The 19,887-nt window shown below is 37.0% G+C and overlaps 1 protein-coding gene across 1 annotated transcript in view; it reads right to left on the reverse strand.

Annotated features, from left to right (window-relative positions):
• Window positions 1-888: 888 nt before the first annotated feature.
• Window positions 889-19,887, reverse strand: part of LOC109062265 (collagen alpha-1(I) chain-like) — a 50,098-nt gene continuing 31,099 nt past the window's right edge. The window contains exons 10-68 of the mRNA XM_042778829.1: window positions 19,047-19,085; window positions 18,905-18,958; window positions 18,711-18,764; window positions 17,843-17,950; window positions 17,641-17,694; window positions 17,455-17,508; window positions 17,163-17,207; window positions 16,946-16,999; window positions 16,818-16,862; window positions 16,235-16,288; window positions 16,105-16,149; window positions 15,976-16,029; window positions 15,727-15,771; window positions 15,077-15,130; window positions 14,819-14,863; window positions 14,684-14,737; window positions 14,449-14,556; window positions 14,302-14,355; window positions 14,150-14,203; window positions 13,974-14,018; window positions 13,834-13,887; window positions 13,585-13,629; window positions 12,520-12,573; window positions 11,173-11,226; window positions 10,812-10,865; window positions 10,041-10,094; window positions 9,639-9,692; window positions 9,407-9,451; window positions 9,219-9,263; window positions 9,017-9,124; window positions 8,880-8,933; window positions 8,743-8,796; window positions 8,476-8,529; window positions 8,258-8,365; window positions 8,075-8,128; window positions 7,889-7,996; window positions 7,340-7,393; window positions 7,186-7,239; window positions 7,055-7,108; window positions 6,864-6,917; window positions 6,606-6,713; window positions 6,459-6,512; window positions 6,280-6,333; window positions 6,100-6,153; window positions 5,874-5,927; window positions 5,611-5,664; window positions 5,422-5,475; window positions 5,207-5,260; window positions 5,060-5,113; window positions 4,920-4,973; window positions 4,671-4,724; window positions 4,370-4,387; window positions 4,159-4,212; window positions 4,018-4,080; window positions 3,537-3,702; window positions 3,220-3,329; window positions 3,052-3,132; window positions 2,410-2,592; window positions 889-2,211 (exon numbers count right to left, since the gene is read on the reverse strand). Of these exons, the coding sequence (XP_042634763.1) occupies window positions 2,068-2,211; window positions 2,410-2,592; window positions 3,052-3,132; window positions 3,220-3,329; window positions 3,537-3,702; window positions 4,018-4,080; window positions 4,159-4,212; window positions 4,370-4,387; window positions 4,671-4,724; window positions 4,920-4,973; window positions 5,060-5,113; window positions 5,207-5,260; window positions 5,422-5,475; window positions 5,611-5,664; window positions 5,874-5,927; window positions 6,100-6,153; window positions 6,280-6,333; window positions 6,459-6,512; window positions 6,606-6,713; window positions 6,864-6,917; window positions 7,055-7,108; window positions 7,186-7,239; window positions 7,340-7,393; window positions 7,889-7,996; window positions 8,075-8,128; window positions 8,258-8,365; window positions 8,476-8,529; window positions 8,743-8,796; window positions 8,880-8,933; window positions 9,017-9,124; window positions 9,219-9,263; window positions 9,407-9,451; window positions 9,639-9,692; window positions 10,041-10,094; window positions 10,812-10,865; window positions 11,173-11,226; window positions 12,520-12,573; window positions 13,585-13,629; window positions 13,834-13,887; window positions 13,974-14,018; window positions 14,150-14,203; window positions 14,302-14,355; window positions 14,449-14,556; window positions 14,684-14,737; window positions 14,819-14,863; window positions 15,077-15,130; window positions 15,727-15,771; window positions 15,976-16,029; window positions 16,105-16,149; window positions 16,235-16,288; window positions 16,818-16,862; window positions 16,946-16,999; window positions 17,163-17,207; window positions 17,455-17,508; window positions 17,641-17,694; window positions 17,843-17,950; window positions 18,711-18,764; window positions 18,905-18,958; window positions 19,047-19,085 (3,801 nt within the window). The 3' untranslated portion in view covers window positions 889-2,067. The remainder of the gene's footprint in view (window positions 2,212-2,409; window positions 2,593-3,051; window positions 3,133-3,219; window positions 3,330-3,536; window positions 3,703-4,017; window positions 4,081-4,158; window positions 4,213-4,369; window positions 4,388-4,670; window positions 4,725-4,919; window positions 4,974-5,059; window positions 5,114-5,206; window positions 5,261-5,421; window positions 5,476-5,610; window positions 5,665-5,873; window positions 5,928-6,099; window positions 6,154-6,279; window positions 6,334-6,458; window positions 6,513-6,605; window positions 6,714-6,863; window positions 6,918-7,054; window positions 7,109-7,185; window positions 7,240-7,339; window positions 7,394-7,888; window positions 7,997-8,074; window positions 8,129-8,257; window positions 8,366-8,475; window positions 8,530-8,742; window positions 8,797-8,879; window positions 8,934-9,016; window positions 9,125-9,218; window positions 9,264-9,406; window positions 9,452-9,638; window positions 9,693-10,040; window positions 10,095-10,811; window positions 10,866-11,172; window positions 11,227-12,519; window positions 12,574-13,584; window positions 13,630-13,833; window positions 13,888-13,973; window positions 14,019-14,149; window positions 14,204-14,301; window positions 14,356-14,448; window positions 14,557-14,683; window positions 14,738-14,818; window positions 14,864-15,076; window positions 15,131-15,726; window positions 15,772-15,975; window positions 16,030-16,104; window positions 16,150-16,234; window positions 16,289-16,817; window positions 16,863-16,945; window positions 17,000-17,162; window positions 17,208-17,454; window positions 17,509-17,640; window positions 17,695-17,842; window positions 17,951-18,710; window positions 18,765-18,904; window positions 18,959-19,046; window positions 19,086-19,887) is intronic.

Genomic DNA, 19,887 nt, shown 5'->3' on the forward strand with positions numbered 1-19,887 from the left:
TATATATATACATATACAATATATATATATTCTTATAATGCTTGATTATTAATCAAACTGCAAAAACGTTACCACAAATAATATAGACCTATATTTGTAAATCGAGTGTCCTATGTAGAATTTTGCTGTATGTAATCAAATAAAAAATAATGTCATATAGCGTAAATTACGTATTTTAATACACTTAAATATAAGAGTTGACTTGACTAAAAACTAAAACTAAACTAAAAACTAGAACTAAAATATATACATAAATGCACCCATCCATCCATACTGGATAGTATTTTAAATGTATGTACATATATAGTATATATTAATAATAAATTTGTATGCATTTTAATATGCTTAAACATGATCTTTAATAACCTCAAACAGAAAATAAAATCAATTCATACTACAATAAAAGTGATTAATAATAATATATATAGTGTATATTTAATATATAGCATAATAGTGTATATATATGTAAAAAAAAAAATACAGCTACAGACTTTAGCTACAGTACATTTGACAATTCAAGAGGTTTGAAATGAATTATAAATGAACTCCTCCATCAATATATATGAAAAACACTTTACTGATCTCTGTTACCTGGGACTGATGACACTCCTCCATCATGATGTTCAGGCAATAAAATAATGATGAGGTCCTTATAGACACTCAAAAGTCTGGCACCTTCCATTCCATTCCATTCCCAATGACCAGATCTGAACTTTTGAAAACTTTCATGGCAGGTTCACACAGACTACAGGACACGAACGACTGCATTCAGAAAATAAATACAGGAAAAGGGTGGCACTTCTAGGGGCAACAGTGCAAAAGTAAATAGTACCTACAGTACTCATGGATACCTATGAGATACACCTGGGTTGTAGTTTTCCTCATTAGCATGTTTTGCTGTTTGAACATAAAAAATACAACTTCACAAAGCAGTTTTTAAGAAATGTTCGTGTTTCACACATTGATACAAAATTACAAAACACGACTTAAATGATACATTAATGCACTTTTTATAGCTGATGCTCAAACAGATGACCAGCATGTGATTTCCGATGTTGCCACAAATACATAGAAAACACAATATACAGTACAAAATGTTTTTGAACAAAAAGTTTTCCAAAACAAAGCACCCATGCCTAAATTAATAATGATGAACCACACTTGTATTTGGCTTTGTTTGATTAATCTCAACATATTAACCTATTTTACCTATATCATTTGTGTATTTTTATATTTATGTCATATTTTTAAGTGCTCCCTGAGACCTTCGTACAGTAAATGTGAACTGAAGGACACTTGTCTCTATGACTTTATGCATGTGTACTGACTTTCAGTATCATATCCATAATGCAGATCACTGCTTGCACATTTATTAAGCAGCTTTGCTGCAGTTTGTATTATTCCTCTCTTTCTGAAACAACTGTTACTTCTGTATTGTAAATATTAGCACCCATAAATCATCCAACATACATATTTTAATGAACATATGAACATTTCTGAAATCAAATCATGACATGAACAGATAAAACAGAAAGGTAGCACAGACTTCCTGATATCTAAACCTTTGCTTTGTTTCTATCAGTCCTACAATTCAAGTTAGACACTTAAACGAGAGGGGAAAAAAGTGTCATTCATATACTCGACTAATAAAGCATAATAACCAGTTCATCCATGATAACTGTTTGTACATGATTAAATAGTAAACTGAAACTTGAACCATGCAACCACATAGTGGTCACATCAGAACCCTGTCATTATACTTGATACAATCCAAGTTTCTTCTACAATGTTATTACAAGACCAGCTAGTGATTAAAAAACATTGCTAAAACAAATAAAATAATTATAAAAATAGTACATTAATTACAAAGCCAAAAGTCCCGGTAAACAAATAAGGATATTGTCCATTTGTCTGGAAGCACAGGGATAGACAGGACACTGTCTAGAGTATTTCCTTACCACGAGCCGTAGATGCTGCATGTGTCTTCAGAGTGTCCTGTTTTCTTCTCTTTGGTGCTTGTATTTAGGGTTAAATGCACAGGATGTACTGTTATCATTCAGGGTGTCTCTAGCTGAAGCACACAGGGCCGATGGTGAAGCCAAACTCGTGGCCGCTATTGCCCAAAATTCCTATATCACGTAGAGGAAGCAGGTCCATGTCTTCAAACTGAAACACGGACTCGCGCGGTGCGGGATCCACTTCCTTTGCAGACTGGTACAACAAATGCAAACATAAATGGTTTTAAACTGATTGTTAAAGGTAAAGCACAATTGTTTGAATTGAACAATAGTGTATATCAAAATAAATGTGCTCACCACAGCAATGAATGAACCATATACAAACCATTCACCTTCAAAAATGTGATAAAAATACACATTTGAATTACTAGTGCTGTTAAAATCCACATACCACACAATCCTGCACTTCTCCTATATAGCTCTGCTTCATAGCGTCTGTGAGGAACTGGACCTGTCGCTGTGTCTGGCCCAGTCGGTGTCCAGGGTAACAGGAGTACCTCACTCTCTGTTCTGCTCTGTTGCTCTGGAGTCGTAGAAACCGCAGCTGAACCACACTGAGGGCTGGATACTCAAACTGACCAAAGACAGACAGATGGGTTTTGATGGCAATACTGAAGGACAGTTTACTGTGTGCAACATCATGGCTTGAAACTGAACATAAAACATTATGGGTAATAAGAGCAGCATTATTAGTGGCGATTAACCTGGACAATGAATTAAAGACGTTAAAGCATTAAAGGGACAGTTCAGCAAAATGTAAATAATTCCATTATCATTTTGTTTGTTTGTTTTCCATACAACAAAAATGGCTAGTAAATGGAGCTGTTAAGGCCCGAAAAACACAAAAAAGTACCATAAAAGTAAACGGTCAACTTCTAAAGTGAATACATCAGTTTATAAGTATCTAAGTCTACAAATCCTGTGAATTTTCATTTTAGGTCAACTATCCCACAGTCAGCCCATCTCTTGTCAATAGCACACACTTTGATCCGATAGGAAGTAAAAAATTCTATAGACAAACAGTAATACTTACTTTAAAACCTCCCTCCAGTGAACTTAACCAGTAGAACTTGCTGTTATTCCCTGAGTCATTCAGCCAAGTACTTATGGGAAGCTGCGGAAATTGGAAGAGCGATAATAAGTTATTGATGTTCTTTGACATTACAGAAACACAGTGGTGAGGTATTAAGTAGAACATTACATGTGCATCTCTGGGGTGAAGGCAGGTCTCTGCTCCTGGCTCTGAGAAGTTACAGTAGGCCAAAAGAGCATCTAACGGACTGCCTTGGTTTGGGTCAATGTAGTAGAATCCTGCAAAAGTTACAAAAGTCGTTATTTAACAGATTATTTTTAATACCAGGTTTAAATGGGGTCAATATAACTAAGTGTATGTGTTTCAAAAGCTTTTTTAAACTCCATAAGCACAATTACTTAATCTTAATGCAAAGATTTCTCAATGATTGCACAAAGGGATAAATGTCTTTGAAAAATAGAAAAGTTGAAAGATAGGACTCTGACCGCTGGTGTAGTTGGGATGGCACAGCCACAGCTCCAGACAGGTAGATGCTGGGTGCTGCTTGCTGCCATCCGGAGGGTCCACCAGCAGCCGGAGGTCATGGTACAGAGAGTCCAACATTGTCTGAATCAGAGGGTAATTGGGCTTGTCTGAACTGTACATCAGGTCCTATTGGAGAATAAAAAGTAGTACAAATTGATTTGCCTTTTTGTGATCTACATTTTATTGAGGGTCCAAGAATAAGAAAGTTAGATTTGGTAATGCTCTGCCACTGCAGTTTGCTGAAGATAATAGCACATATTTTAGTTCTGCCATGATATCTATACACAAAATGTTGACTCTATTCATTCAAATTTATTCAGTGTGACCATAATCATGGGATGCTTGGTATTTAATGATCAGCACAGCAAATCAGAGTAAAAGGGCCACTAAGCTAAAAACAAACAAACAAACAAACAAACAAACAAACAAAAAAAAAATTGCCTTGATCTGGGTCAGGGTCAGGTTCACAGAAACGCCAGCAGGCCCTGGTGGCCCTGGTGGACCCTAAGATAAAAAATGTAATTAATAAAGAAAGGAATTAGTTTTCATATTGTTACAAAAAATGTAAAGGTGCCAACTTACTGGCAAGCCCCTCCTTCCAGGGGGTCCAGGATTCCCCTGAAAACCCTTAGGTCCCTAGGATTAAAGTGAAAAAGAGATATTTGATAACTAATTAAAATCTTAATTTATATTAACGTGAATATAAAATTATTTGATGTATTTTTATTTTGATTGATCTGCAACATTTCCTTTTAACCTGACTAAAAGAAGCTTTGAAAATTAAATTTCATACCTTGTCTCCAAACAAGCCCTGCAGAAGAGATAAAAGAGAATGTAATTATAAATGATCTTCATGCTCTTTCCAAAAAAAACAAAAAAAAAAAAAACACAGGCTGTGGTTGCGATAAGGCACTCCACTGTCATTAAAAATGAATTAACAATGGTTTCATATCTTTAAAGGACAGAGCACATGTAAATGCATCTGCAGCAGATGTGTTAATGCACATTGGGCTACGGTGTAATAGGTACAGCTTGCTATTAGTTTAAATGCTGAAACCTTAAAAAAAAAAAAAAAAAAAAAAATATATAATCACCGGTAGTCCAGGTATTCCAGGTGCCCCTCTAGGCCCAGCAGGACCAATATTTCCCTTGAGGAAAAGTACACACATTTTATATTTAATTATTCAGAAGATGATTTTAACCAAAGCAAGTGAAGGAAAAGATTAATCATAAAGATTCATCAACATTGACAGTGCTGCGATATATATACAGGTATGTACAGGTATGTATGGTGAAGGCAGTAAGCAAAAGAATATCTGTTCAATGAGATATTTTGACCTCACCTGATCCCCCTTTGGTCCTGGGGGTCCCAAAGGACCAAGAGGCCCCATACTCCCCTAAAAAAAAACAAATAAATACTTGTCTAAGAGAACGGAATAGGGTACACTGCAGACTCAATGGATGTGCTTGATATACATTATACCTTCAAGCCATCTTTCCCCGGTGGACCAAGTGGTCCCTGATCTCCTTTCTCACCCTGTTATAGACAAGTTAAGGTATCAATATTAATAATGTATTTCTAAGGCATCTGCAAAAAAGGAATCCTGTCTGAGTAGAACTTTAAAAGCACCTCTGCTCCTTTGAATCCATGCTCCCCAGGCTCTCCTCTCAGCCCTTGGATTCCCTGTCAAGCATACAAAGGTTTAATCAATGCATGATTATAATTTCGAACTGTGTTAAAAGTTTCCCAGTTTATTAATTCCCACATTGTTATTTAATTTCAAAATATGTGATAACTTTGATATTGATTGTTCTGACCAGGCATATCAAGCGTAACAAGCTTACCATACTTCCTCCCCATCCAGGGATTCCTTTCTCTCCTACATCTCCCCTCTCTCCCTATTGGACAAGGAGAAGCCAAGAAGGAAATCCATAATACTTTATGTCCAATTCAAGCCATGGAATTTAAAAATTAAACTCGTCATGTATTTAAATGCCATGTTGTCATCGTTGACCTCATCTCTGAACTCTGACCTTTTCTCCTCTTGGTCCTCTGGTCCCCCTCAACCCTGCTTTGCCTCTTTTACCCTTTAGGTATAAACCACCAACAAAAAAATCAATTTATCAATCATAATCACCACTATGTTCCAAATGTTTGTCCGGAATTATGACATACATGACATCAGAGTCTAAAATAAGCTTTCATGACACAATAATGTCGCTACACTTCTTTAACTTAGAGATTTGGAAACATTTAATAGTCTAAGAGGATACTAAAAGGGCATATCTCATCTTACCCTCCGTCCAATGTGACCCATTTTTCCAGATGCTCCATCCTTGCCTTGACCTCCCTAAAAATGCACCAAGAAGCAAATTCAAATTTAAAATGAAACTGCAGATAATCTGTATTCTCAAACACAGTTCTCATATTTGACAGAAAAGGACAAAGGCATAGAGGAAGAACCATTTATTTTAGATAGCAGACAAGGATTAAGACATAGAAAAGAACATTTGTGACCTTACCTTCTCTCCTTTCATGCCTTCTCTTCCTTCAGGTCCTGGGTTACCCACACTGCCCTGCAACAATCAAAACTCATTTAGGGCCCTGATGATTCAGCAGAGTTGAAACAAAAGCAGAATTAAGATAAGGTAAACCAATTTTTGTCTCTTTGCTGTAAATATTTTATCTCACTGGGCACTGACCTGAGCTCCTGGCAGACCTGGTGAGCCATGTACCCCTGCCTCACCTTGTAGACCCTAACAGAGTAGATTTGAAATTATATAATTGGGTTATTCAATAACAAGTACTACATTTATATACACAGACAAGCCCAAATCGGCACACCATCTCGTGCAATATTCTGGGTTTTAATGGTTTATACCTCCAAACCAGGCAGTCCCGGTGGTCCTTGAATGCCTTGAAGGCCGTCTGGCCCCAAGGAAAGAAATGAACATGTAGTGGATTTACAGGCAATTTAAAAGGAAGCAATCAAGAGTTTCCATCTTAGTGAAGTTCATTACAAACTCACCTCCACCCCTGGTTCTCCTTTATCTCCTGAGTCTCCTTTCTCCCCTTCAGGCCCTGGGAGACCTTTAGGGCCCAAAAGACCTTGGGGACCTACTGAGCCAACACCTCCCTGTAGGCCAAGATATGAAAATTAATGAGTTACACTTGAGATAAAAAATAATTTGTTGTTTCCCGATTTTCCCAAGAGATCCCATAAGAATAAACCATCAAGAACAGATTATCTGGGGGAGGAATATGAATGCAAAGAAATGATCTTTACCTGTGTCCCGGCTTTTCCTGCATCACCTCGCACGCCTTTGGGACCTGCAATTCCCTGAAGCACAGATATGAATAATGAAAACAACAATAACACAACAATTCTTTTCACTTCCAAAGAATTTTAATCCAATGTAAAAAACACGTTACATATTATGCATATATACAGTATTATGTTTTCAAGTGGATCAGAACCTCAGGTCCAGCATCTCCTGGCTCACCAAGTAAACCACTTGGCCCAACCTTCCCCTAAAAGAAAAGCTTAATTTTAGACCATAAAAACAAATAATCCAAAGATTCTCTAAGTGAACAATCAAACATGCTACCTTGCTTCCTGGAGGTCCATCTGGCCCCACCAATCCTGGATGGCCTGGTACTCCCTAAAACATAAGAAAACGGGAACTGTTTATTAATAATGTCAACTTTGCGGCCATATCACGCATGAATACAGGGGTCATTCATTCTCAGGCCAACACTCACCTCTACACCTTTTAGGCCAGGAGGTCCAACACCACCCATGAGGCCTGACTCACCCTAACATAAAAACAGTCAGCATTCGCACACAATCACAAACAGATGCAACAAAACTGACACAAACAAGTGCTGACAAGATACTATGTATTTTAGTGTTTAAATTAGAAAAATACCTGCATTACCATTGAAAACTTCGGGGTTGGTAAGATTTTTCTTTTATGCTCTTAAGTATCTTATGCTCACCAAGGCTGAATTTATGTGATCAAATATACACCAAAACAGTAATATGTTAAAAACAGGTGTGCTGTTTAATATTTTTGTGGCAACCATGATACATTTTCAGGATTCATTGATGAATTGCATTTATTTTAAATAACAACTTTTGTAACATTATAAAATGTCTTTACATTTTTACCACTTTATCACTTTTGATAAACTTAACGCATCGTTTCTGAACCCAAACCTTTGAACTGTAGTGCATATGATAAAAAATATCAGGCTAAATAAGATGTTACATAAACAAATACATAACGTGAAATTCTGATTTGCACTTACCTGTAGTCCGATTTGCCCCTTGTCTCCCTTGAGCCCCCTCTCTCCCTGCTCCCCCACTTCTCCCCATGGTCCCTCTAAACCGGTAAATCCTTGCAGGCCTATATCACCCTGAGGAAAAAAAAAAAGAAATATAGTACAATAGCATTTCTCCTTGTGAAATGACACAAGCTGTGAATGATAAATGACCTTCTCTCCTTTAGGGCCGGGATCACCAAAAACTCCAACTGGACCAGCATCGCCTTCATTAGAAGAAATACACCAATATTGCTCTTACAGTGACAGTGAGACCGACTGCATTTGAAACAGATGACTTTAGGGTTAAATTGTTAAATCACAGTTGTGCTGACATTAAGAAATTGATCTCCACACCTCACTGCCTGCTGGGCCTGGTTGACCCATTAGACCTTTAGCACCTGGAGGGCCAATGTCTCCCTTTGGTCCTTGAAGACCAGGTTTTCCAAAGGGACCTCTGTCCCCCTGCCAGTACAAAAATGACATTGTATTAAAAAAAAAAAGATAGGTAAAAAAAATCCTGTATAATTGTTACTTTGTCAAGCAAATATAATTTAATAATTATTTCACCGTACCTTATCACCTTTCCTTCCAGGAGGCCCCTCCAAACCTGACGGACCAGATGGACCCTGCAGAGGTCAGAGAGCTTTCATCACATCTCTGTTGCCACCAATTTCTAAAAGCTATAACAATGTTGTATGTAACAGTAATTTTATTCTAGTTCATTAAAATATCACATAACCATGGTAAAATCTCTGTAATGCATGTCCTCTAGTTGCTTTAGTTTGTTGTTCTGTATTGAACCAAGTCCAAATAGTTTTGCAGATCCATGCCAATCTAACCTGTTGCCCTTCCAGTCCGAGCGGCCCATCATCACCAGAAGGACCCATCATTCCCTGTGCAATTATAGAAACTTTCAGTGATTTCATAAGGAAGCACAATTTGTGATTCTCTAAATCTCATAAATCACTTCAATCACCTTTTCTCCCTTATCCCCATCTATACCTGGCAGTCCATTTGCACCCTGCGGACCCTGAAGACAGATTTGCAGCACTTAACTTAATATTCTTCAATGTCCTTCATGTCCTTTCAAGTAAAGTAGGGAGAATCACTTACTGGAATCCCCGGGGGCCCGTTTGGCCCAGGGTCCCCTGGGGGTCCTATACTTCCACGGGTTCCTGGTTTTCCAATGACCCCACTGACCCCCTGAAGTCCTGGAGGACCCTATAGTAGACAATTGTTTAGAACAAATAAGTGTTTAGAAATGATCAGCCAAATAGAGATATAATGTAAATGAGAGAGCTGATTGTGTGCTCACACATGGCCCATCTGTTCCCTGATGCCCAGAATCTCCTTGACGGCCCTGCAGAGATGTAACCCATGGTTTACAGTTGAAGGAAATAAATGAAGCACTTTATATTTCAGCACTGCTTTATGAGGAATAAACTCCACTGAACTAGTAAGGTCAAGATCTTATATTTTCTTGAGAAACGGTATATACTGCACCTGGGGTCCTGGTGGGCCCTTTTCTCCTACTGGACCAGGGGGACCCTAAATAACACACACAAAGTTTGGGAATATAAGTCATCATCACAACATGCAAATGACAGTGTCACAGCAGTGGAAACCAAACTATATTTATCCATAGAATTGAAGAAATAAAGATTCACAAAATTTGAAATAAAAATGATTGGCTTTAGATCCCAGTGTTTGTACTTGATCCCTCACACACACTTACTGTTGGTCCAGACTTCCCAGTTGGTCCAGGAGGCCCTCTTAGGCCTGGCTCTCCCTATAAGAAAACCTAAAGTTACTATTATAAAGGCTAAAAACAGTGTGGCTCTGCTCTAAACCCAAGTGAGCTGTCTAGATTTTTAGTCATCATCCTAATAGGAAGGTTGTTCCAGCATTATAATGGATAAGGGAATCCCTGGATGCAGTCATTTACAGTATGAGGTTCCATATTGGTTAGGATGTTGCCTTAAAATTCAGTGGCCTATGCAGACTTTGCACACATACGATAAGAATGGAGCCTTTATCTGTAGGTGAGCTTCAACATTATAACTGCAATGTACAACACCATAATATAATGACATTATCACTGTTAATGTAGGATGGTTAAAGTGTAATTTGTCTTTACTCTGTTTCCAGTGTGGCCCAGTCTTCCTCTCATACCCACGTTTCCTGGAAAACCTTAAGAGAATACGACAGAGTGAGCTGGCTATGTCAAAACATCAACCTTAAAGGGATACTCCACTCCAAAATGAAAATTTTGTCATTAATCACTTACCCCCATGTTGTTCCAAACCCATTAAAGCTCCGTTCGTCTTCGGGAACACAATTTAAGATATTTTGGATGAAAACCTGGAGGCTTGAGACTGCCCCTAGACTGCCAAGTAAATAGCAGTGTCAAGGTCCATAAAAGGTATCAAAGTTGTCGCCAGAATACTCCATCTGCCATCAGACGTGCAATCTGGGTTATATGAAGCGACGGGGACACTTTTTGTAAGCGAAGAAAACAAAAATAACAACTTTATTCAATAATTCCTTTGTCAACGATCTCCTCTGTGTCTCTCCATATCAGCATATGCTGTGTATGTTCTTCTGTGTCATCCGCGCCACAAGGATGCGCTGCTTCTACGTGTATTTAGCTTTGATTTGAAATAAAACAGCTCATCCTTGTGGCGCGGATGGCACAAAAGAGCATACACAGCATACGGTGATATGGAGAGACACAGAGGAGACCGTTTTGTGTTCCGAGGACAAATGGAGCTTTTACGGGTTTGGAACGACATGGGGGTAAGTGATTAATGACAAAATTTTAATTTTGGGGTGGAGTATCCCTTTAAACATTATTATCCTCATCCTGCTCCCTCTCTCTCTATAAAAGCTCTGTAGAGGGGTCACTTACATACATGCCAACAGGGCCCTGCGGTCCCATTGCTCCTGTCTTTCCAGGGAAACCCTGAGAGAAATAAGCACACATGCCAAAACATCCTGAAAATCAGCAGCTTGATTCCATGAACTACTGCAGTGGTTCTCAACCACATTCCTGGAGGACCCCAACACTGCACTTTTTGCGTGTCTCGTTTGTCTGACACACCCATTTCAAGTCTGTGAGTCTCTACTAATGAGCAGGTGACCTGAATCAGGTGTGTTTGATTGAGGATACATGCAAAATGTGCAGTGATGGGGGTCCTCCAGGAATGTGGCTGAGAACCACTGAACTACTGTATATAAGAGCAAACAAATAAAACATTTCATAAACATACCCTCTCTCCTGGTGGTCCTGGACTGCCCATAGGCCCCTCTCGTCCAGGTGGACCCTGTCAGTCAAAACAAAATCATCAGTATAGATTTAACAATTCACAAACAGATCACTATGCATTGTTTTTTATGGTTAAGTTGCTGAAGTGATATTAGTCTAATTACATTTCTCTATAACCTCTCTAATCATAAAAAGCTCATTGAATAGGCAAAATGTATCACCTGCGTACAACTACATGCGAATATAAGGTAAACAATAAAAAAAATACAGTAAAACATTTTCTATTTGAATATTTTTTAAAATGTAATTTATTCATTTGATGACAAACCTGAATTTTCAACAGTCATTACTCCATTACTTTTGTATTTTGCTGCTTAATATTTTGTGGAAACTGACATTTTCTTCAGGATTCTTTGATGAACAGAAAGTTCAAATAAAATCACTTATTTTGTTTATTTTTTGTATAAATGTAAGTCATTACTGTCACTTTTGATCAATTTAATGAGAATAAAAGTATTAGTTTAATGATGATTCACTAACACTTTACAAAAGCACAAAAACTACTTTTGATATACATTAAGATTAATACTGCCATATTCTGTCATAAAACTCAATCTTGATACCACTCGATAGCCCTTTGTTGAACCTTGTATGACTGCATACCATAGCATGGGGTCAAGAGTTGAGTTAATCGGCTCAGACACAACAGTAGCTGCTTTACAGGATTCAAGCTTGTAAGACAGACTTCAAAGCATACTTACAAGACAAGTTAAACCAAACAATGACTGATTGAAATACCTAAATAAGCTTTGATCTCAATATGCATGAGCTCTACTTTTGTGTGAGAGAAGAAGAGTAGAATGTGTGTGAGTGTAATCATCTGCATTATGTACATAGAAATGCAATGCTAAAAAAAAAATACAAATAAAAAATTGAGAACACGTACACAACTTCAACACCCTCAACTCAAGAACAACCATTTTCAGCCGGATATTGAAAAGCTGATGTGCCAAGAATAAATTATGAAAATTTAACAGCATATGTCCTGATTTGGATGCACAGTGTAACAAATTCAATATGATGAAAAATAATATGTAATATGGATTCAATTTATTTTTCTTTTCTAAATCTAGGTACTGTAGGTAATAACATTGGCAAGTCCGATAAGTAATTTCAGCATGGGGGTCAGGAGGGTGTCTATCTGCAAGCAGAAGAAATTTTTCAAATATACTGATAGTCATTATTCTTGTGCTTATGAATAAGATATTCGGCTTCAGGCACAGCTGACTAATAAACTTTGAAGTTATTTTAAAGATGTGTGTTGAACACATGAATAGAGAAGAAAACTCACCATAGATCCTGGGGGTCCATCCTGACCACGTTCTCCAGGAATACCTTGCAGTCCCTGAGGTTTGAGAAACCATCCAAGACCTTAAAAGCCTGTGTGTTCATGTGTGAACCAGTGTTTTCTGCTGCCACCACTGACCATTAATCTTCTCACCTACTGCATTTTACTAGAGTCATTTATGGCTGGTAGGGTGCAAATTAAACTTTCACAGGCTGCGCAAAAACACTGGTGCCCACTAAATTCCTGGAAAGTCTGTCTTTGTTTGTATAACCTCTTTATGAAACATAAAAGGCATAGCCCATCCTCTATAAAATGTGATCATCATTTTTTATTGGCTCTGCACCGGGAGCTCAGTCTCATGGTTTCATGACAACAATCTGCATTATAGAGCTCCTTTCACTGCCAAAAATGGCTCATTAATAGTAAATAAAGTCAGTTAGAGGTGCTTGATATGAAAACTTAGCAGTGATAGCTAAATAAAACAGCCTAGCTTAGATTCAGCCTAGTAGCTAAATACTACATTAATGAATTAAAGGGATACTCCACCCCAATATGAAAATTCTGTATCATCCGCGCGCTGTCTTCTTTTAAATCAAAGCTAAATACACGTAGAAACAATGCATACTTGTGGCGCAGATGATACAGAAGAGCATACATAGCATACGGTGATATGGAGAGATACAGAGGAGACTGTTGACAAAGGAATTTTTGAATAAAGTCTTATATTTGTTTTCTTCGCTTATAAAAAGTGTTCCCGTTGCTTCATATAACCCAGATTGCACGTCTGATGGCAGATGGAGTATTCTGACAACGACTTTCATACCTTTTATGGACCTTGACACTATTATTTACTTGGGAGTCTACGGGACAGTCACAGTCCTCCCGGTTTTCATCCAAAAAATTGTGTTCAGAAGACGAACAAAGCTTTTATGGGTTTGGAACGACATGGGGGTAAGTGATTAATGACAAAATTTTCATTTTAGGATGGAGTATCCCTTTAATAAAAACAATATAGATTTTTAAACAATTGGGAGGTGGGCTATTCTTTTTTAAGAGAGCTGAACCCACCATTAGTCCTTTATTTCCTGCATTACCCACAAGGCCTTGCAGTCCCTGGAGCACAAGAAAGCGCAATGAGAATCAATTTAAACTTTCATTTAAATCTAGAATTAGACGCCATAATATTCTAATGTTTCTAAATGTTTTTGCACAATACCCTTCTATCTTATTATTACATATTTATATTTAATTGATGTAGAAATGCATCAGCGATATCTTTTTTACATGGTTCATGGTATTAGAATATAGAATGGGAACCTGTGTACCAGGCTTTCCTTCAGCTCCAACAGGTCCAGACGGGCCAGGTAAACCCTGCAATGAACACCATCAACACTGACATCATCAACATTCTACACAAAGATTGACATTAGTCCCAGTTTTTGTGTATGAACACTTACAGGAAGTCCAGGCATGCCCGTGTGACCCCTCTGCCCTGTTCGACCCTGAAAATTAGACATGTATCGAGACTTTATTCGAATCAATATCACACAGCACAACTAGTTGAAAAGATCTGTTTATAATATCTTAAAGCTTAGAACCATATTATATGACAATATACCATGAAGTGTATTACCTTTAGGCCTCTATGACCAGGCTTTCCAGAGAGGCCTTCAGGACCTTTGCTTCCCTTTAGTAAAATCAAGATGGACATTTCACATTGGAGAATATTACACTCCATTTGAGACACTAAAAATATTAATGCATGTAATACAGGGCAACTCTGACCTTTGGCCCCTCCTTTCCCACTTTGCCATGCGGACCAGCTTCTCCATCCTCTCCCTGTGTAAGGATGTTGAGTTAGTCTATTTTAGTATATTAGTGAGGCAAGTCTATTTTAGTATATTAGTGAAGCAATATTAATGTAACTCATACCTGGATCCCTTGTGGCCCTGGCAGGCCTCTTATGCCTGAGAAACCAGGAAAGCCTGTTGGTCCCTGCTCACCTTGAATGCCTTGTACCCCTGGGGCTCCTCTAACACCCTGAGAGGAAAATACAATTTTCAACAAGTGACATCTGTTATCATGAGAATAGCAACCTATTACATCATCTTGAGCTAAAATGTAGACACTATATATACTCTAAACTAATTCATAGTTGTATGTTTACTTTGTTTCCTTTAGGTCCAATGTCTCCCCGGTCTCCATCAGGTCCTCTGTTACCTTAAAAGACAGTAAAGCCATTAAAGCCTAAATGAAAACTCTTTAGTCAAGACATGTAAAAATAGAGATGGCATGAGCTTACTTTGATACCAGTAAAACCTTTTGGACCTTGTGTTCCTGATACACCCTAAAGAAAAATGAAGAAAAAACAAACTAATTAACCAGTACATGAGAGATATAGGAAATGACATTGGTTAAATTTGAAAGACACAGTTATCAAAAACAAAAAACAAAAAAAACAACATTGGGATTTTTTTTTTTTTTTGGCTATGTGGTATGAACTACAGTTGAGCTTTCTCATTAGGAAAAAAAAACTCTTTAGACTGAACTGGGCTTTTACCATTAATCCTTCGAATCCTGGCTCCCCTCTAAGGCCCACTGGCCCGGCAGGTCCCTGTAAATGAACAGGGATAAGAAGGTACTGTACATTATCGTTCAAAAGTTTGGGGTCAGTAATTTTTTTTTAATTAATAATTTTATTCAGCAAGGATGCATTAAATTGATCAAAAGAGTATAAAAATTTATAATGTTACATAATGTTGTTATGTAAGTTTTTCTGAAAATAAATGCTTTAAAAAACATTATACATCAAAGTATCTGGAAATAAATAATGCATAATGGTTTCCACAAAAATATTAAACACCACAACTGTTTTCAGTTGAATACTGGAGTAATGGATACTACAAATTCAACTTTGACATCGGAAATTAATTAAATAGAAAATAGAAAACAGTAGTAATTGCAATAATATTTCATAATATTACTGTTTTTACTTTATTATTGATCAAACATATGCAGCTTTGGGCATAAGAGACTTATTTCAAAAACATTTAAAAAATCTTACTGACCACATACTTTTGAACACTAGAGTATGTGTTCATATTAAATATCTTGTGATACTGAACAGCATGAAGTCTTAATATTTAATGTGTAAGAAGATCAAAGCAATTTAAAGATACATTCTTCACTCTATGAGAAAAGAGTGCTTACAGGTTCTCCTTTGGGACCTGGTAAACCTTCCCGGCCTGACAGTCCCTAGTGGAAAAGCATATGAATACAATAATATGGATCATGATCAAGAAGTAAACTGTTTGAGTCTGTCATGGGCTAGTTAGTATACATGCTGTATATTAGTATGCAGATATCTATGTGAAATAACATAACCTCAAATGATCCAATCCCTGACTACCATCTCTTTATTCAATCAGTTAGATTCATTATAGTGGAACAAATATTCACCTGTAGGCTCCTTGATCCTGGAGGCCCAATATGTCCCTCTAATCCCTGGGGACCCTAATAATTACGTATAGGTTATGTAGAGGTCATTTATCAATAACTTTACAATGTCCCAAATAATAAATACCATACCTGTGGCCCCCGAAGACCAACAGGTCCTGGAGGTCCAGGCTCCCCCTAGAAAATAAAACAGAAATTATTAGTATGTAACAACATACTACAAACTGACAAATAGAGTGGAACAAATATGAGGAACACTTACACGAGAGCCATTAGGCCCCTGGGCACCAACCACACCTGTCCAACCAGGAGCTCCCTGCAAATATTTAAATAAGATCTATTTTAATGCACAAATCATACACTACCATTCAGAAATTTGGGGTTTGGAAAGATGCATTAATTGTTCAATCCTTAAAAAAAAAAAAAGTAAAACATTTTCGATAAAATTATTAAGCAGCACAACTGTTTTCAACTGTGATAAGATTCTTGAGCCTCAAATCAATATATTAGAATGATTTCTGAAGGTTCATGTGACACCGAACACTGGAGCAATGATGCTGATAATTCAGCTTTGCCATCATAGGAATAAATTACATTTTAGTATATATTAAAATAGAAAACAGTATAAAAGTAACAAAAAATAAAAATAAAAATATTAACAACCCCAAACATTTGAATTTGTATAAGTAAGAAAACTACAGTATACAGTAATACCAAAAAACCCCAATTCATTTTAAAAAAGGAAGCATACAGTATACTGTGATGTGAATACTAGTTTTAGCTGACCAGCCCCTTTTGTTAATATTTATTGATCATATCAATTTCTGCTGTTCTGTATTACTTACTGGTGGACCTGGAAGACCTGGTGGTCCCTCCATCCCATCATCCCCCTGCAAACATTACCATTAACAGATAAAAATCAATTGATGCCTTTAAAGTTTTATTGCATTATAGTTATTTTGTTTTCACTTACATCTGGCCCTGGATGACCTTCAGGGCCCTCCATCCCTCTCATTCCTTGTGGACCCTGTAGAAGAATTCAAATATAATCAGGCAAGATGCTGAAAAGGGTTAATAGTGTTATTATGAATAATAAAACTATGTACATTTAAACAACAATGCCAGATGTAATTAAAGCATAAAGAATTTTTATTGTGTTCATTCTGTTCATTAATGTTGCTGTAACTTACAGGAGGGCCGACAGGACCAGGAGAGCCAGGTGCTCCTTTTGAACCCTGTAAATGTGAACTACAGGTTACATATTTTCATAAACACTTACAATTATTAGGCAGTTTTCCCAGCATTTTGCAACTGTAGATTATAAAATTTCACAAAAAATATATAAATTAAGTGCCTGTTTAATAATGTAGTTCTTTGCCTGACCACTAGATGGCAATATATACCATCATCTCAAAGAATGCACCCTATACTCTAAACATGAGTTGCCCTCATTTATTGACTATTGATTTAATCATAACTTACTTTCTCTCCGCCTTTTCCCATATCTCCACATGGACCCTCTGGTCCAGCAATACCCTGCAACAAGAAAAGTGTAAGTCCTTAGGCAAAAATAAAATAACAAAAAAAAAAAAAAAAAAAGAAACCCTGGCACATCATGGGATTTGATCTATAATATTTTAGTTACTAGCTTCACCATAACTATCTTACCTCCTCTCCTTTCTCTCCAGGTGAGCCTGATTCTCCTTTATAGCCTAGAGGACCCTGTGTTTAAAAATGTACTGTTAACATACCAAAAGAATCAGAAAACATGACACAATAAAACACTTTCAGGCCAGGATGCTGAAAAGAATTGCTTATCTACCTTCAAAATGTCAATGTCACTGTAGCATTTATATTAATATCATTTTACCTTTGGTCCTGGAATCCCCAGAGGCCCCTGAGGTCCATCCAGCCCATTTTCTCCATCCTTTCCAAAGACCCCTGCTCTGCCTATCACACCTTTTGGGCCACGGTCACCCTGCAAGAATAACACACAGAAAATAAAAATTAATAAATTAATAAAAAAAATATATATATATTATAAATTACGAAAAAACTAATTTCTTTGTTCATCAAATTTGTTAAAATATCTAATGTGCATCAGGTATTGCAACGTAAATGCAGGCAAAGAATCCAAGTTGGGTGTTTTTATTAATATGAGTTAATATTAATTCATCCATCCATCCATCTATCTGTCTGTCTGTCTGTCTGTCTGTCCGTCAGTCCATCTGTCTGCCTGCTCCTTCAAATAGTGGTACATAAAAATGTTAACAAGCTCATTTCAGCAGTGATTGATGCAAGACTTTTGAGAGGCACAAATGTGTTGTACTTTTTTTCACATTAAATCTGACAACCGCAATAATCTGTGGTTAAATCTCAGTAATGATGGGTGGAGTTGTGTGGCTGATAACTGTCTCCCTTTCACACACAAAAAAACCCCAGTAAATTAATTGCCACTAATTTAAGGTTATATGATGTCTTGCTCTGATAAAAAAAGCAAATATTGGTCTATTTATGAATTACATTATTTACAGCTGTTTTGACAGATTGTCAAATTTTCTTATTGGGAATATGATTACATTATATTTAAAGACACAACACTTCATTTTGGTGTGCAATTAGTAGGTTAATATCACTACAAGAGCAATAGTTATGCCTTAGCAAGTACCACTAATAAAAATGAAGCTTCCCTTAGTAAGCATCACTAAAAATGACAACATTGCACCATAGGATATTACCATGTCTCCCATACGTCCTGGACGTCCTTGTTCACCTGGCTCCCCAGGTGGCCCCTAGTAGAGAAGGTTAAGAGAGAGAGAGAGTGATAGAGATCATGATTTAGTTGAGCAGGTGTTGTCATCCGAGCTTAGGAAGTACTGCGCTACATAACACAGGTGTTGCTGAGCCTCATCAAAATCTTATTAAACCTCACCTGCAGCCCAGGTTTCCCCATCTCTCCTTCCGGACCAGGCGGACCTTGCGCTCTCTACAAGCTCACCAAAAACAGAACAGAGTCAGTGATATTACATGTTCAGAAACATAACAAATTTCACAAATATGTGTTGCATACTTACAGGCCAACCTGCACGAAGAAGTTGGAAGAACGAAGTTTGCTGGAGGAGAGAGTGAGAGAAAAACATAATTATTTAACTGAGCATCACATGACTATCCATGTTTATCACATTGTTATCATCAAAGCTTTATTTGATACTTTATTAAGTTAAACCTACAAAACTGCTCTATTTGTCATAAGGATGGGTCAACTTGTTGTCAAACAATCAGATAACAACTCTTTTTGATAAGTCACGACTTTCACAGATACAGCCATATGCATGCAGACAGATATTTTTTTGTTTCTTATATGCCATAAATGCTGTATTTTTTTGTAACAATCTCTTAAACTATAAAAAATCAAAATGAATCATAAATAACATTTATACATTATGTATACCCTGTCTTGATTGATAGAGCAGCACGATGTTGGAAAAAACTGCATTTTGATATTTTGTTTTTCTGCAATATATATTGAGATATGAAAAAGTATAGGAAATTGCTCCAGATTACTTGAATGGCTATATTTGGAAAGAATCAATCATTCTAGAAGGGAGTGCATTTGCATAGAAAATACAATTATTTTAAAAAGCTGAAAAATGACCTTACTTTGAAGACCTTTTTTGAATGCAACACATTCCTATAGGGTTAAACAATTTGGGGAAAAAATGAAACGGTGATTGTTCATACTTGGGCAAGAACCAACTCAAACCCCTTTTACTAACCATAATGTGAACAAAGTTTTAAAAAAAATATATTTTTCCACTCAAGTTTTCATTGACTAGTCATTCAGACTACCCACCAATTAGTCTATATTCAAAATATATGTTTCTGTCATTCCTGGTCTCTTATTGAAGCTTTTCT

Source organism: Cyprinus carpio, chromosome A21 (genome assembly GCF_018340385.1).
Source record: "Cyprinus carpio isolate SPL01 chromosome A21, ASM1834038v1, whole genome shotgun sequence".
Classification (NCBI taxonomy): Eukaryota; Metazoa; Chordata; class Actinopteri; order Cypriniformes; family Cyprinidae; genus Cyprinus; species Cyprinus carpio.